The sequence below is a fragment of the Ambystoma mexicanum genome, chromosome 14 (assembly GCF_040938575.1).
Source record: "Ambystoma mexicanum isolate Mex_15411 chromosome 14, UKY_AmexF1_1, whole genome shotgun sequence".
Classification (NCBI taxonomy): Eukaryota; Metazoa; Chordata; class Amphibia; order Caudata; family Ambystomatidae; genus Ambystoma; species Ambystoma mexicanum.
Window position 1 is genome coordinate 378,017,140 of NC_090940.1, and position 13,776 is coordinate 378,030,915.

Here is a 13,776-nt window from a genome sequence, read left to right on the forward strand (position 1 = left end):
AAAACTGTAAATCACTAAAAACAGATTAAATATTTGGTGCAAAAAGTCCAGCATCCTAATTAAGAGCAAAATGTCATTAGTAGTTAAAATTCGAATCCATAACTTCACCTAATGTTCCCCAAAACATAGATGGTGGGCCTAATTACGGGTCCGGCAGTAACCCTGCTGGTGCTATCGACGGGTTGCCGCCGGACCCGTAATAATTTACTGGCGCCTGACTTCCCAGTGCTACCGGGCTATTCCAAGTCTGGCGCTCGGGAAGTCAGGCGCCGGTACATTTGTAAATCCCCATTCCCATAGAGTCCTATGGGAATACAGGAGCACCAGCATTATTAGCAACAGTGCCTCTCTGAGAAGTCTGCCTACTATGGCCGCTGCACCTGGCAGGGTCAGACCTGTCGGGCACAGCAGCTCCAGCCGGCAGACCATTAATATGCCGGTCCGGAAACAACAGTGCTGCTAAGCTTACCGGCATCCCCGGCAGGGTCAGAATGAGGCCCAGTTTCTCGATCCGAATCACAATAAGGGCAGGGCAGTCAATCCATAAATGTTTCAAAGATTCTATCTCCTGAGAGCAAAGAAAGGACAATTTGTCATTGATTTATCAATGGTTCTCCTCAGTCTTTGCAATTCTCTTGTGGGAAACAAATTAAATTTAAATGTTAAAATCTTAGTACGAAACTCGCTTGAAGGGTGCTTCTTTAAATAGGGTGACATGACATTAAACCTTTTTATCGACCAACAGAAGTGATCATAGAAACATTGTTATTAGAGAACTACTGCCCTGGTGTCAATCCAAGCTGACCTATACAATTTCTGCTTAACCTAAGTGCTTTATTAAGGAGCTCACCATCTGAGGAATCAATTTTCTTCAAAAGGGCCACCCTCTCCTCAATCCATTCATTCAGAACCACACACCTTCCTTCAACAGATATCAAATTTAAAAATACATAGTACGATTCCAAAGGGGGAGATAAAAATCTAAGCAATTAATTGAAGACGGCCCCATTGAATATTACTTTGTACGGACAGAATGCCCAGTTCAAATCTAAGGTCCACGAGTGGAGTTAGGCAAACGAAAGACTCTCCTTCACATTTTTGCATGTAGTGCATGCCAGGGGATAGTCCCTTCCAAGCTCCCGGCGTGTACGATCAACCTTGGCAATGCCTTCTGTTGGTAGTATTTTACTAATGGGAGAGCTGAGCACCTTCAAAATTAATAGTCAAACTGCGCCAATTCCACAGCTGTGGCCATACATTTTGCCTCCAAGTCCTGATATGGAAGAGCACTGCCCCGGCTTGCATAGAGGTAACTACCCAAACATTTATACTGATTAACCACTTCCAAAAGTTGCCCCTTTAGAGACCATGCACATTTTTTCCATTTGGATCTAACCCCATTAAGCAGTTAGATCTTTGAATTGCTACTATTAATAGAGAGATTTAAATTCTCTAAATACACACTAATAGCATTTAGTGCTCTCTAGAGGCCTATTGGTGTCAGATCGCAGATGACTATGTCATCCGTGTAGTTCAAGTGCTGAACTCTTATGGCATCCAACACGGGGGGATTGGTCCTAACCAATGTCCAGCAATCTGCAATATCTTTTATGTAGAAATTGAACAGAAATGGTGCAAGGATGCATCCCCACTGTAGCCCCCAGTTGGTATCCATCTACGTAGTGCATGTGCCCCCAGCATCTAATGTGACCTTTATTTTTGTCCCCCTATGGAGGGCCTCCAAAATACTTACAGGGGGAGGGGCAACCTTTCAGGCCCAGTAGGAATTGGTGGGATTGGCTAATTTCCTGGATTCCAGATGCTGGGGGAATTTTGCGTTATGCCATTGCTTGTATTTTTATAATTGTTATGATTTACATCTTTTGTTGCTGTTGCATTCATTGTACTTTTAGTTTAATTATAATGTTTTGTCAGTTTCAGAAGCCGACTTTAGTGCCACTGAGCTATGGAAGTGAAATGTCCAAGAGTGCAATGTAATGCTTTTTAATTGTAATATGTTTGACTAAAATATGGAGTCTGTGCAAAAAGCATTCTGGGTGCACCCAGAGCAACAATGGACATTTTCTTCCTCAGTGAGATCTACATTTAATGTGAAGATTGAACACTGATTCACTGATAAACATGTTTGCCAGCGAGGATCACTACTTATATTATTCTGCATCACTTCAAGGATTGTTTTGACTAAAAGTGCAAGCTAGAGTCTGATAATGTTGCAGGAGCCGAAAGCAAGTTATGTCTTTTGTGCTCCCATGAGAAAAGGAAGTGTTTACCTCTTGCGTTTCGATTTGGCATTTCAGCCGAATGCCCATGGAGGTGAGCAACAGGTGGACTTGGAAAGTCAGTGCTTTCAGGAAAAAATCCTTTCTGCAGTTGTGGAAGATTTAAATTGGAGAGCATCAGATTAGGCAGATGGAAAAAGCTTTGGGTAAAGAGTGCACACACCACTTTCTATTGCCCGTTATGCACAAATCTCTCTAGTCGCCTGGTTTGGAGTTTCCCATTGCAGTTCTGGTAAAGATGAGGAGTTAGCTGGCTGTTGCTTTAACTGTGAAGTACAATTAACCTTTTGTATGTACTATGCTTATTGCATGTATTCCTCTGTGTATGCTGATTTCATAATAAACCCCCATAACAAGCCATTTCAAATTTTAGCTGAAACTGTGTTGTGTGAATAATTGCCTTTCAACAAGCAAAGGTTTTTCTCATCATAGTGTGCTGGGGTCTGTAAAGAAGATTACTGTGCACATTTGAAAATCAAAACATTGCCTCAACTAAAAGTACTACAGCGTCTGTCAGGATGTCCAAAATAAGGAGTCCACAGTCCTGTGTCAGAAGCCCATTTGCTTCCCTTATATAAAATACTAAACTAAAGATGTGGTGAATCGCCAAGAGTTCCACAGTGTGACTGTATCCTGAGGGAATGTCTCCCTTCCCCCAGGCTGCAATATTGTTTGGAGGAAAACACAAAGATCCCGGTTTAAAAGTTTGCAAAGCACAGTTCAAGGAAACATCAGCATTCCTTATTACCCACAGTTGTCTTCAATGTAGTGTTCTTCCTGGTTAGACTTCAGGGTTAAAGACCAAATTTCCCTGGTCCGTCTTGTACTGCTTTCCTTAATCTTCTCGACCAGCGGCATGACTCCCTCTCCTCTGGTCTTTCGCTCACAATGTTAGGGGATAACTTTCTCCCCCTAACCTTTCTCAAGTGTTGGTAGCTTACCTTTTGGTGGGGGAATGTCTCCCTTCCCCTGGCCTTTCTCAAATTCTAATTAGTGATTGTGGGTCCCAGATCCAGGTTCCTCCTGTGGCTTGTTTGGGCAAACCTGATTTACTACCCTACCAGGTACTGCCACAAGTAGGATGGAAAGGGGAGGCTCTAATCCACTTCACGTTGTGGGTCGCAGACCAGTTTCTCCTACTATGCTGGCTTTCTACGATAAACGGTTAACTTCCCTGCCAGGTATACGTTGCGGGTCCCAGACCCGATTCTCTCTACTATGTTGGCTTTTGACAATACCCGGGTTACTTGGGTGGTTCCTACTCTTCCTTGTCTCAGTGGAAGTTAGGTATACTTCCCTTGGGTGATTCCTACTCTTCCTCGTTTCAGTGGAAGTTACATATGGTTCCCTTTTATAAACATACATGGAAGTGTGGGGAATGGAAGAGAAGTGCATAGCGTGGGGTAGTGCATTGAGGGTTCAGGTAACGTTGGAATAATGCGCTCTTTCTGCAAAGTCATCCTTAGTCCCATAGGGGGGAACCCTCCCCAAGAGATCCTCCAGCTAAGACTATCGGGTAGCGGTCTCACATGCCTGGCCTCATGGGAAGGGGCTACCCCTAGGGAAGCTGGGACGACAGCCTGGGATTCACCACAGATCCGAAGATGCCAGCCTGTGCTTCTTTGCCAAGTCGTGGTAAACTGTGAGAACTGATGCCGGCTCGGCTCAGGATACAAGAACTGGCCCTTCTACTGCCTCACTGAAAGGCAACAGGGTCTCCATCTTTAGGCCCTATTGACACTTCGGGTGAAGAGGTCGATAACCCTGAATTGTCAGCCACCGTAGCCATCAGGTGCTGAAAAGCAGCCTGTGGCTTGCCTCGGGTACCAGCAGGGAGCATGTCGACCTCCGACATGGTGTCCAGGCAACTTGCCTCTTGCAAGATGGCCGTAAGATCCACTAGGTCCCATGGTTCCCCATAAAAGTCCTCTGGAAAGTCTCTGACCTCCCTTAGACGGATGGGTTCTAGTACAAAGGGGACATCAGAAATGTCCTCCAAATGGGACATGTATAGTCTTCTAGGGACGGAGAAAAATCTGTTGCGACTGCAGCAGGTGGGGGATGGGGAGACAGAAATGTATGACCTTTTTGACAGGACTTTGTTGGATTTACTCACAGATTCCCTGTCGGCTCGTCTGAGCAATGTGGGAACCATCGGCTTGGCCAAAGCTGCCGGTGCTGGAGGCGAGCCCACCAAAGCCGAAGATGAGGTCTGCAGCGTTAAGGCCGAATCCGCTATAGCCAGTGCCTTGCTGAAGATGTCAAGCATCTTCTGGCTCAAGGCTTCCCATTCTTCTAGAGTAGAGGATTGGATTGGGAAAGGTACCTGCTGAGTCGGTTCCTCCTGTGCCTACTTGGAGTGGTGGCTCCTCTTCAACGACAAAGAAGAGTCGTGCTTTGAAGTACCGCTTGGAGATCTTGATATTTTTTGGTGCTACTTTTTCTTGTACTTTCGGACCGGGCAGAGACCGCTGTCTGTGCCTGGTAACCTCAAAAAGGTTTGTCACCTCTTTCCTTGTGGAGAAAAGTAAACAGCATCTCCTCACATTCTTAAGGCACCTTTGGGTGCATAGATTAACATGACAGGCAGTCCTGTGTGTTGGTCTTCACCTCGCCAGTGAAGAGAGATGCCATGCGGACCCGAATTGGACATCCGATACCCGCAGTGGACACAGGGCTTGAATCCACAGACCTACAATGGATTTGGCATGTTGTCACAAAAAAACACCTAAACAAGAAGCAAAAGATTCAAAGAATTTGCAGCAGTGTTTCTACTAGCGGGCAGAGTGGGTAGAAAAAAGCAACTCAGGTCACCGAGTGTGGCGCCTCTATGTATACTGGGCACAATGTCATGTCCCGCGCAGGGCACGTAGAGGCGTCAGGCGGAGCTGACACAGAACCACTCTGTGCCCCCTGGCAGCAGAAAAGTGAGGACTCCGTGGGAGGTAGGACTCAATTAGAAGGACTATTACATGATCTATTAAACCAATCTGATAATATAGGTCCCATTGTTCACTACATTTTTAAATATAATGAATCTGGTATATGAGGTCACTGGTTCATGCCAGCATGCAACAATTATGCCCATACCTAAGAAAGGGGATTGTAATAACCTAGCTAATATTAGACCAATATAACAGATTCTCTTTGTAAGGTCTACAGTACATTTCTTCTTGACCAACTATGTACTTGGATTAATGATAACATCTTAACTTCTACACAAACCGGATTTAAGAAAGGCATTTGGAAATTTGACTAATTTGACGAATCCAGGTAATTGGTCCCTTCTTTCTGTGATGAATCTAATGAGATCATCACTTCGACCCCAGTATGGGCCCGCTCTCATGTGGCCATGGAAAGGAATCTGCCAACTGATCCTGAGGGCAGTATTATGTGGGAGGATCACATGGGAGGGGATTCATATCAGGCGGAATTGATTACTACTTTACCTCATGATTCCCTTTTTCTTCCTGCAGCATTGATGGATTATGCAAACTAATGTTGCAACTATACAAACCCCTATGGACTTCAGGGTCCATAATGCCTATGGTACTAAGAAGAGGAAGATGGCCTCAAAGTCAGTAAGGATTAAAAGTGCTATTAACCAGAATATGCGGTCTAGTTGCTACAGACCAAGGCACCCGAGTGGAACATTTAAACTCAGGAATGAGTTGCAGCTGGAGGAAAGACAGGGAAGGAGTAGCTGAAGCAGAGGCAGTCTGAGGTACTGGGATTGCTACAGAAGGTAGAATGACAGCTGATGGTGACGTGAGAAGAGAAGGCAAGCTGCATTGCAGAGTGCGTGCAGCAGGAAGCGATGTTTGGAAGAGAGGCCGAGCTGACGGGGGAGTTGTGCTCCCAACTCAGTGTATGGCGTTTCTGTGTGCGAGAAACTGCAGAATATCAACAGAGCTGTCAGAGCTCCAGGGAAGTCCACCGAAGGTACGCAGGAACTAGCGACAGAGCGGGCAGGATGCCGGAGGTCCACTGCAGCAGCTGACCGCGAAGAGCAGACGCCAAAGAAGACTGGTGAGTTGGCCTGAAGCCAACGCCAACGCTGGGGTGCTCCGAACAGGACAATTGTCAATAAAACATCATTCTGAACACCAAACTTGTACAGAAATAGTACAGGGGTTGCAAGAGTACAATTCCTCTTATATGGGACACCAATTGGGGGGAACCTGTAACCTGCATTGTCAACAGCCAAGAAGCAGCAAAGAAGTAGTTAAGAAGATCGCCTTGGATCCAGCCTATGTAGCCTGGGCGCAACTCTCATATCGAGTTTACATTTCGGGGAAAACTGGAACCCACATTGCCAAGAGTCAAGAGACTATAAGAAGAGGCAGCCATTGTCCAGCCCTCCTCACAAGAGATACTGGGTTGGAGAATCTTGGAACACATATTGCCACTAAGATTGATTGTAAAGGTAGGAGGTTTCTTCCTGACAGGCAAGTATATATACCAGGAAACAAGATGATTTGAAGAAGTGTGTTTGTGGGACAAAGGTGTGGTATCAGCCTCTTGACAAACTGTTGCATCACCAAAGGTAGTTGCAGTGCTAGCCTGACAAACGTGTTTAATTTGAAGAATAATTGTGATATGCCAATAATTGCTTGGTATTCTAAGGAGAACAATTTGCTTGGTTTATGAATTTTAGTTTTGAGAAGAACAAGTTACTTCTTACCTTGTAACGTTCTTTCGATGGGCTGTTCCTCCGACGTATTCCTCATCTTGATAGATTACTTCCAGCTTGCTGGCCTCAGACAATTTTTTTCAGTAGAGGGCGCTGCGCGTCGACATCCCTCGAGTTGGTGTCCCTCGACAGCCTCTGTATCGGTGCCGACGTCATTGTGTGTATAAATAGACTCGCGCAGCATCCGTTGCTCAGTTCCTTTTTGAATCTTAAAAGTAGCTGTGCATGAATTGGTTATTGACCTTGAAGGAGCGTAGGCTGCAACTACAAGGGAAGTTTTACTGAGGGGATGGATGGGAGGGGCGATAAGGAATACGTCGGAGGAACATCCCATCGAAAGAACGTTACAATTTAAGAAGTAACTTGTTCTTCGAAGGGATTGTGTCCACCGACGTATTCCTTATCTTGATAGACTCCCATAGCAGTGGTGTGTAAACGGAGGTGGAAGTAAAATTGAAATATTTCCCTTTAATAATGAACAGAGTAACACAGCTTTGCCAAATATTGTTTCCTGGCTAGAGGAGGAATCCAGATTGTAGAATTTTGTAAAGGTATGTGTGGATGACCATGTGGCAGCCGCACATATGACTCGAATCGGTAGCCCTCTTTGGAGGGCCGAAGAGGCTGCGATACCCCTGGTTGAATGAGCCTAAGGTGTTGAGGGGGCTCTTTCCCTGCCAATTTGTAGCATTCTAGAATGGCTAAAATAATTCATCTGGAAATGGTCTGTTTTGTGATTGGCAATCCTAATTTGTGTTCTGCATAATCTATAAACAGTTGGTCTGCTTGCCTAATCCTAGCAAGTCTGCTGATCTAAGAACTCAAGGTTCGACATTAGTCAATCCCTTCAGAAATTGGATTACTAGGGGTAATTTGCAATATGATGGCTCCTCCGCAGTGCCCTTGAAGATCGACAGCGCTGCAAGGTAGCCCTTGATGGTACCAACTTGAAGACCTGAATTCGCCAAATAGAGCAAAAAAGATAACACCATTGGTGTACCACATGAAAAGGGTTTGATATTCTTTTCTCTACACCAGCTGCAAAACTTGTTCCAACAGCAGCGGTATAAAGTCTTTGTTGCTGGCCTTCTAGCCAAAAGCAACACCTCCATGATGTCATCTGGGAGGTCCCAATCCTTGTATCTCAACCTTTCAGAAACAAAGCATGAAGGTTGAGGGTTCTGATGTCTGGATGGACAACCTGACACCCCTTCTGCGATAGAAGATCATCCCTGGGTGGAAGACGAATCGGAGGGCAGATGGACATGTCCAGAAGGTCCGGGTACCACGTTCTCCTGGCCCAGTCTGGGGCAATTAGGATCATAGTCTTTCGGAATTTTCTCAACCTCCTGATCAGCTGAGGAATGACAGGGACTGGAAGAAACGCGTTCAGAAGTGGAAACTCCCAGTCCACTACGAACGCGTCCCCCTAGAGCTCCTCTCGGGGGAAATTCCCTTGAACAAAACTAATCGCAATTCCGGTTGATACTGGTGGCGAACAGATCCACTTGAGGGGTTCCCCAAAGGGTGAAGATCTCTTGAAGGACTTCCTGAGCTATCTCCCACTCGTGGGAGACTGTGCTCTGCCTGCTCAGCGCGTCCGCTGTCAAGTTCTTCTCTCCGGCTAAGTGAACTGCCGACAGAGAGATTCCTTCTTGAATTGCCCAAACCCAGAGCTGCATCGCCTCTCTGCACAGTGGCAGTGATCCTACGCCTCCTCTTTTGTTGAGGTAGTGCATGGCCGCTGTGTTGTCCGTCATTATTAGGACATTTTTCCCTTGTACAGATGGCAGAAAAGCCTTCAGCGCTAGTCTGATAGCTCTCAGCTCCAACAGGTTGATATGTAGTCTGGACTCCGATGGAGACCAACGACCGCTGATGGTCAAGTCGTTGGCATGGGCTCACCACCCCGTGAGTGAGGCATCTGTGAATACTGTTATGTCCGGCCATGGTTGCCAAAACAGTTCTCCTTTCAAAATGTTCTCCCGACAGGCCCACCACTGAAGGTCTCGAGCCACTTTGTCCGGAACCTGAAGGAGATCTGTCATTCTTCCTGAGAATGGCGACCACTGGGTTCTTGGTGCCCACTGGAGAGATCTCATTCTCAGGCGAGCCTCTGGCACAAGGAAGATGCAGGATGCCATGAGGCCTAGCAACCTCAAAATGTCGAGGGCTGGGAGACGTTGGGCATTTTGAAACTTGGTGACCATCTGCAGAATATCTTGAGCCCTCACCTCTGGTGGCGAGGCTTTCCCCAGGGAAGTGTCCAGGACCTATCCGATAAACTGGAGTCTCTGTGGTGGTATCATCTGCGACTTCTTTAATTTGAGGGAGAAGCCCAGTTTGTGAAGGAAGTGGCAGACATAATCTAGTTGGATCTGAGCTTGTTCCGAAGATACTGCTCTGATCAACCAATCGTCTAGGTAGGGGTAGACGTGGATCCCTTCCCTCCTTAAACTTGCAGCCACTACTGACATTAGCTTGGTGAAGACCCTAGGGGCGGAGGTCAGCCCAAACGGAAGAACTCGAAATTGATAGTGAGAGTTGCCAATTGTGAACCTCAGGTAGCTCCTGTGTTTGAGATGGATTGGCACATGGAAATAAGCATCCTGAAGGTCTAGAGATACCAGCCAGTCCTGAAGCTGGAGGGCCTGAAGGATCTGAGAGTCACCATCTTGAACTTGTCCTTCCTGAGGAATTTGTTCAATTCTCGTAAGTCCAAGATGGGTATCAGTCCTCTGTTCTCCTTCGGTACTAGAAAATAGGGGGAATACCAACCCTTGTTCCTCTCCGCTACAGGTACCGGTTATATGGCACCTTTCTCTAGCAGGTCTAGAATTTCCTATTAAAGGAGCGGATCTGGAACCTTCAAAGAGTTGTTCCCCGGTGGATGACTGAGGGATGCGTAGAAAAGGCAGGCAGTAACCTTGGGCAACTGTCTCCAATGCCCAAGCATCTGAAGTAATAGCCTGCCATTCCGTCACATGTTGAGTTAACCTGCCCCCTACTGGTCTCTTGTGAGGAGAGACCTCAGAGTGGTTTAGAGGAGGCTGACGCAGATGCCGAGGGCTGCGGCTTTTGTACTTTTAACCCGTCCACCGCAGGTGAATCGTTTTTGGCCCCTTTGAGCCGGCTGTCCTCTGCCTTTTCCAAATGCGGAATAAAAGCGAAAGGACCTACCTCTCCAAGAGGTTCCTGAGGGGCGAAACAGGGTTTGACGGATTGTAGCTCCAAGAGATTTCGCTGCTGCCTTGGATGTTTGTAACTTCTCTAGACTGTCATCAGCCTTCTTACCAAACAAAGAAGTGCTGTCAAAGGGCATATTCAAAAGTCTGGCCTGTACATCTGGAGCAAAACCAGACTTTCGCAACCACGCAAATCTGCGGATTGTAGTACTTGCCACCATGACCCTGCTGATACTGTCAGCAGAATCAATGCCAGTTTGAAGGGACTCACACATTGCGTCTTTACCATCTTTAATTATGTTCAGAAATGCTCCCCTTTCATCTCCTTCCGGGAGACAGTCAGTTGCAGATGAAGCACACTCCCAAAGTGTATGGCTGAATCTTGCGAGCGTGCAGAATTAATGTATTTAAGTGCCATGCTACATGCCGAGAAGACCTTTTTTGACATAGCGTCAAATATTTTATCTTCCCTGTCTTGTGGAATAGTAGGGTATGCAGATCTACTGTTCGATGAAGTTGCTGCTTGTACAACCAAACTATCTGGGGTTGGATGATTGCTCAAATATTCAGGGTCAGAAGCAGATACCCTATATTTGGCAGATAGTTTTTTGTTAACTGCCGGGATAACCTCAGGGGTTTCCCTGTTGACAGATATTTTTCCCTGTAATGCAGTATGAAAGGGAACCACAGGATCTTCCTGTGGGCCTTTAAGTACAATGTCCGTAAGATCATCCTGTTGAAAAGAAGGTGAAGGTGTAGACCACCCCGTGAACTCCATTATTCTGGCCATTAAGACCCTATAAGGGGTCTCAGCATGTTCCCCTGGGTCTGGTTTAGCGAATTCTACTTCTGGAGAAGTATTTAAACCACTTGCCTCATGCAAAGAGTCTTGAAGGTCCTTCAATCTATTCTCTTCAGAGATAGATTCCTCTGGTATAGGTGTAGTGGTCCTCTGTAACCCAAAGGGTCTTTCATGATCAGAATCCTCCCCTTCCTCATATATAGAGGACAAAGCTCTGAAATAATCTGACCTTGGGTATGGTTTAAAACCCATTCCTAAATCGGAAGGGGCCAAACTTGTAGTCACCGGTTGAGGAAACGTCGAAGTTGTCGACGCGGAAGTCAAAGGCTTCGATGAAACTGAAAAAGGCGTCGAAAAAGTATGAAGAGGCCTCGAAGAACTCAAGAGGATCGGGATCCTACTCCGAGTCGTCATGGTTATCGACGACATCCTCGAGGTAATGGTCGAAGCCCTCGGTACATTTACTGACAGATGTAGTAACAGCAGTAGGTCTGTCCTTTATCGGTGTCGACAGTGGCGTCGAAGACGGCGTCGATTCGACCGATTTGTGTGTCGACGGGCCCTTCGATAAAGGCGTCGATGACGCAGATTTATGAGTCGAAGGAACCTTCGATGACGGCGTCGATGACACGGTCTTACTGCCTTTGCTCGAGGGTTCATGACACTCTCGGGCAGTTTCTTTCGCCGGGTGCAGCAACTCGCGGCGTTTCGATTTTTCGGGTCTTTCACCCAGGGTATCACATTTAGCCGTCTCCGAGGGGGTCGAGGCCGCTTTCTCGAAGACGCTAAGCATTTTCTTGCGGAATTCCTCCCACTTAGCTGGAGAGCTGTGTTTCGTGGGGCAGGTGACCCTTTCCGGGGAAGTGGAAGAAGCGAAGAAGAGGGAGATCTACAACGCCTCTTTTTCGAGTGTTTAGATCTCGAAGACTGATCGGAACCGCTTCGAGACCTTAAACAGGAATGTTTCTTGTGAAGGCGAGGAAACAAATGTCTCGACTCTGCCGAGGAAACTTTCCAGAAGTAGAAGTTCTAAGAGTCTTACTTCTTTCTAGCTCCCCCTTACGCTCCTTCAAGGCTTTCGCCGTCATGGACATACAGTCCTCGCATTCCTAACAGTGATGCTGCGATCCCAGGCACCACAAACAGATCCTGTGAGGATCCGTCAACAACATTTTCTTCCCACAATCTCGACACTTTTTGAAGCCGGACCATTGGGTCGACGGTTCGGAAGAGGAAGCCATCGAATGAAGAAGATAACTTCGAAGAATAATAAGAATATACTTGAATAAAGAACTGAGCAACACGATTCAGAGGCCCACGAAGCGCGGAAAAACGGTACTGAGCAACGGACGCTGCGCGAGTCTATTTATACACACAATGACGTCAGCGCCGATACGGAGGCTGTCGAGGGACATCAACTCGAGGGACGTTGACTCGCAGCGCCCTCTACTGAAAAAAAAATTCCCAGGCCAGCAAGCTGGAAGTAATCTATCACGATAAGGAATACCTCGGAGGACACAATCCCTTCGAAAGAGACATTTGCTTTACCAAGAAGGAAACTGTGGAGAACAACAGTTGTTTTGATTTGTGAACAAATTTTTTACAAGAGACATTTACTTTACCAAGTGGAAGGAAGCAGTGGATAGAAAAGTCTCTGTGTTACACTGAACAGAACTTCGTTGAACCCGAACTTTGCTTAGGGTATTCCTGAATTGATCCAGAAGAAGGGAGCCAAACCCTAGTCACAGGGATTACTTTAAAACACCTTTAAGTTTGTACTGGTGTGACATGCATTACTTACCGTAAAAGCATTTCTGATGATTGTATCTGCTTAGATTCACATGCTGTGCATACAGTCTGACATCCAGTGGTCACCGCAGAGTATTTCATCTTGTCTTTCGAGAACCGAAAGGGTACGTCGGCATGGGCGTGCCTGTAACACTATCACTATGTGACGTGTAGTGATCCAAAATCAGTCACGTGACAAGGTCCCTCTGACTGTATTTTTTCTGCCGTGAGGGAACCTCATGACTATTGTGAGTGAGTACAGAAAGGACAGAGAAAGTAGTAAGACGTTTATGTTCCTTTCATCCGAGCGAGGAGGAAGGGTGGGCGCAAGTGAATCTAAGAAGTTACAATCTTCAGAAATGCTTTTACGGTAAGTAATGCATGTCTTCTGATGCCTGTTAATCTGCTTAGAATCACATGCTGTGCATAGCCTAGCAAGCAGTACCTGCATTTGAAGGTGGGTTGTGAGAAGGAACAATAGTGAAAAGATGTCTTAGTACTGCTTGTCCTACCTGAGAACCTGACAGAGTGAGTGTCTAAGCAATAGTGTTTTGTAAAGGTGTGCACAGAACTCCAGGTTGCCACTTTGCAAATGGACTCAAGGGGAACATTTGCAATGAATACTATGGAAGCCCCAGTGCCTCGAGTAGAATGTGCTCTAGGCGTGAAGGGCAGTTCTCCTAGCAAGAGTGTAACAGAGTGTGATGCATTTGACAATCCACCTAGACACAGTGGATTTGGAGACCGGGTCTCCTCCTCTGCCTGCTGCCACTGAAACGAAAAACTGATTCGTCTTTCTTAGTGGCCGAGTTCTTTCCAAGTAAAACATGACTGCTCAGCGTACATCAAGTGTGTGCAGGCTTCTTTCTCCCATGCTTGAAGGGTTTTGAAAGAACGTTGGTAGTTCTATGGATTGGTTTACATGGAACTTTGAAATGAATATAGGTGCAAACGTAGGGTGAATGCGCAGAACCACCTTATCTCTGAACTGTTATAAAGGGGTCTAAA

At 46.3% G+C, this 13,776-nt stretch overlaps 1 protein-coding gene across 2 annotated transcripts in view; it reads right to left on the reverse strand.

Annotated features, from left to right (window-relative positions):
* MIA2 (MIA SH3 domain ER export factor 2) overlaps positions 1–13,776 on the reverse strand; it is a 2,742,135-nt gene that overhangs the window by 1,335,777 nt on the left and 1,392,582 nt on the right. The window contains exon 15 of one of the 2 annotated variants that reach the window (XM_069637493.1): positions 470–568. The exons of the other annotated variant lie outside the window; for it this stretch is intronic. Coding sequence (XP_069493594.1) covers positions 470–568 — 99 coding nt within the window. The remainder of the gene's footprint in view (positions 1–469; positions 569–13,776) is intronic. 2 annotated transcript variants of the gene reach the window in all.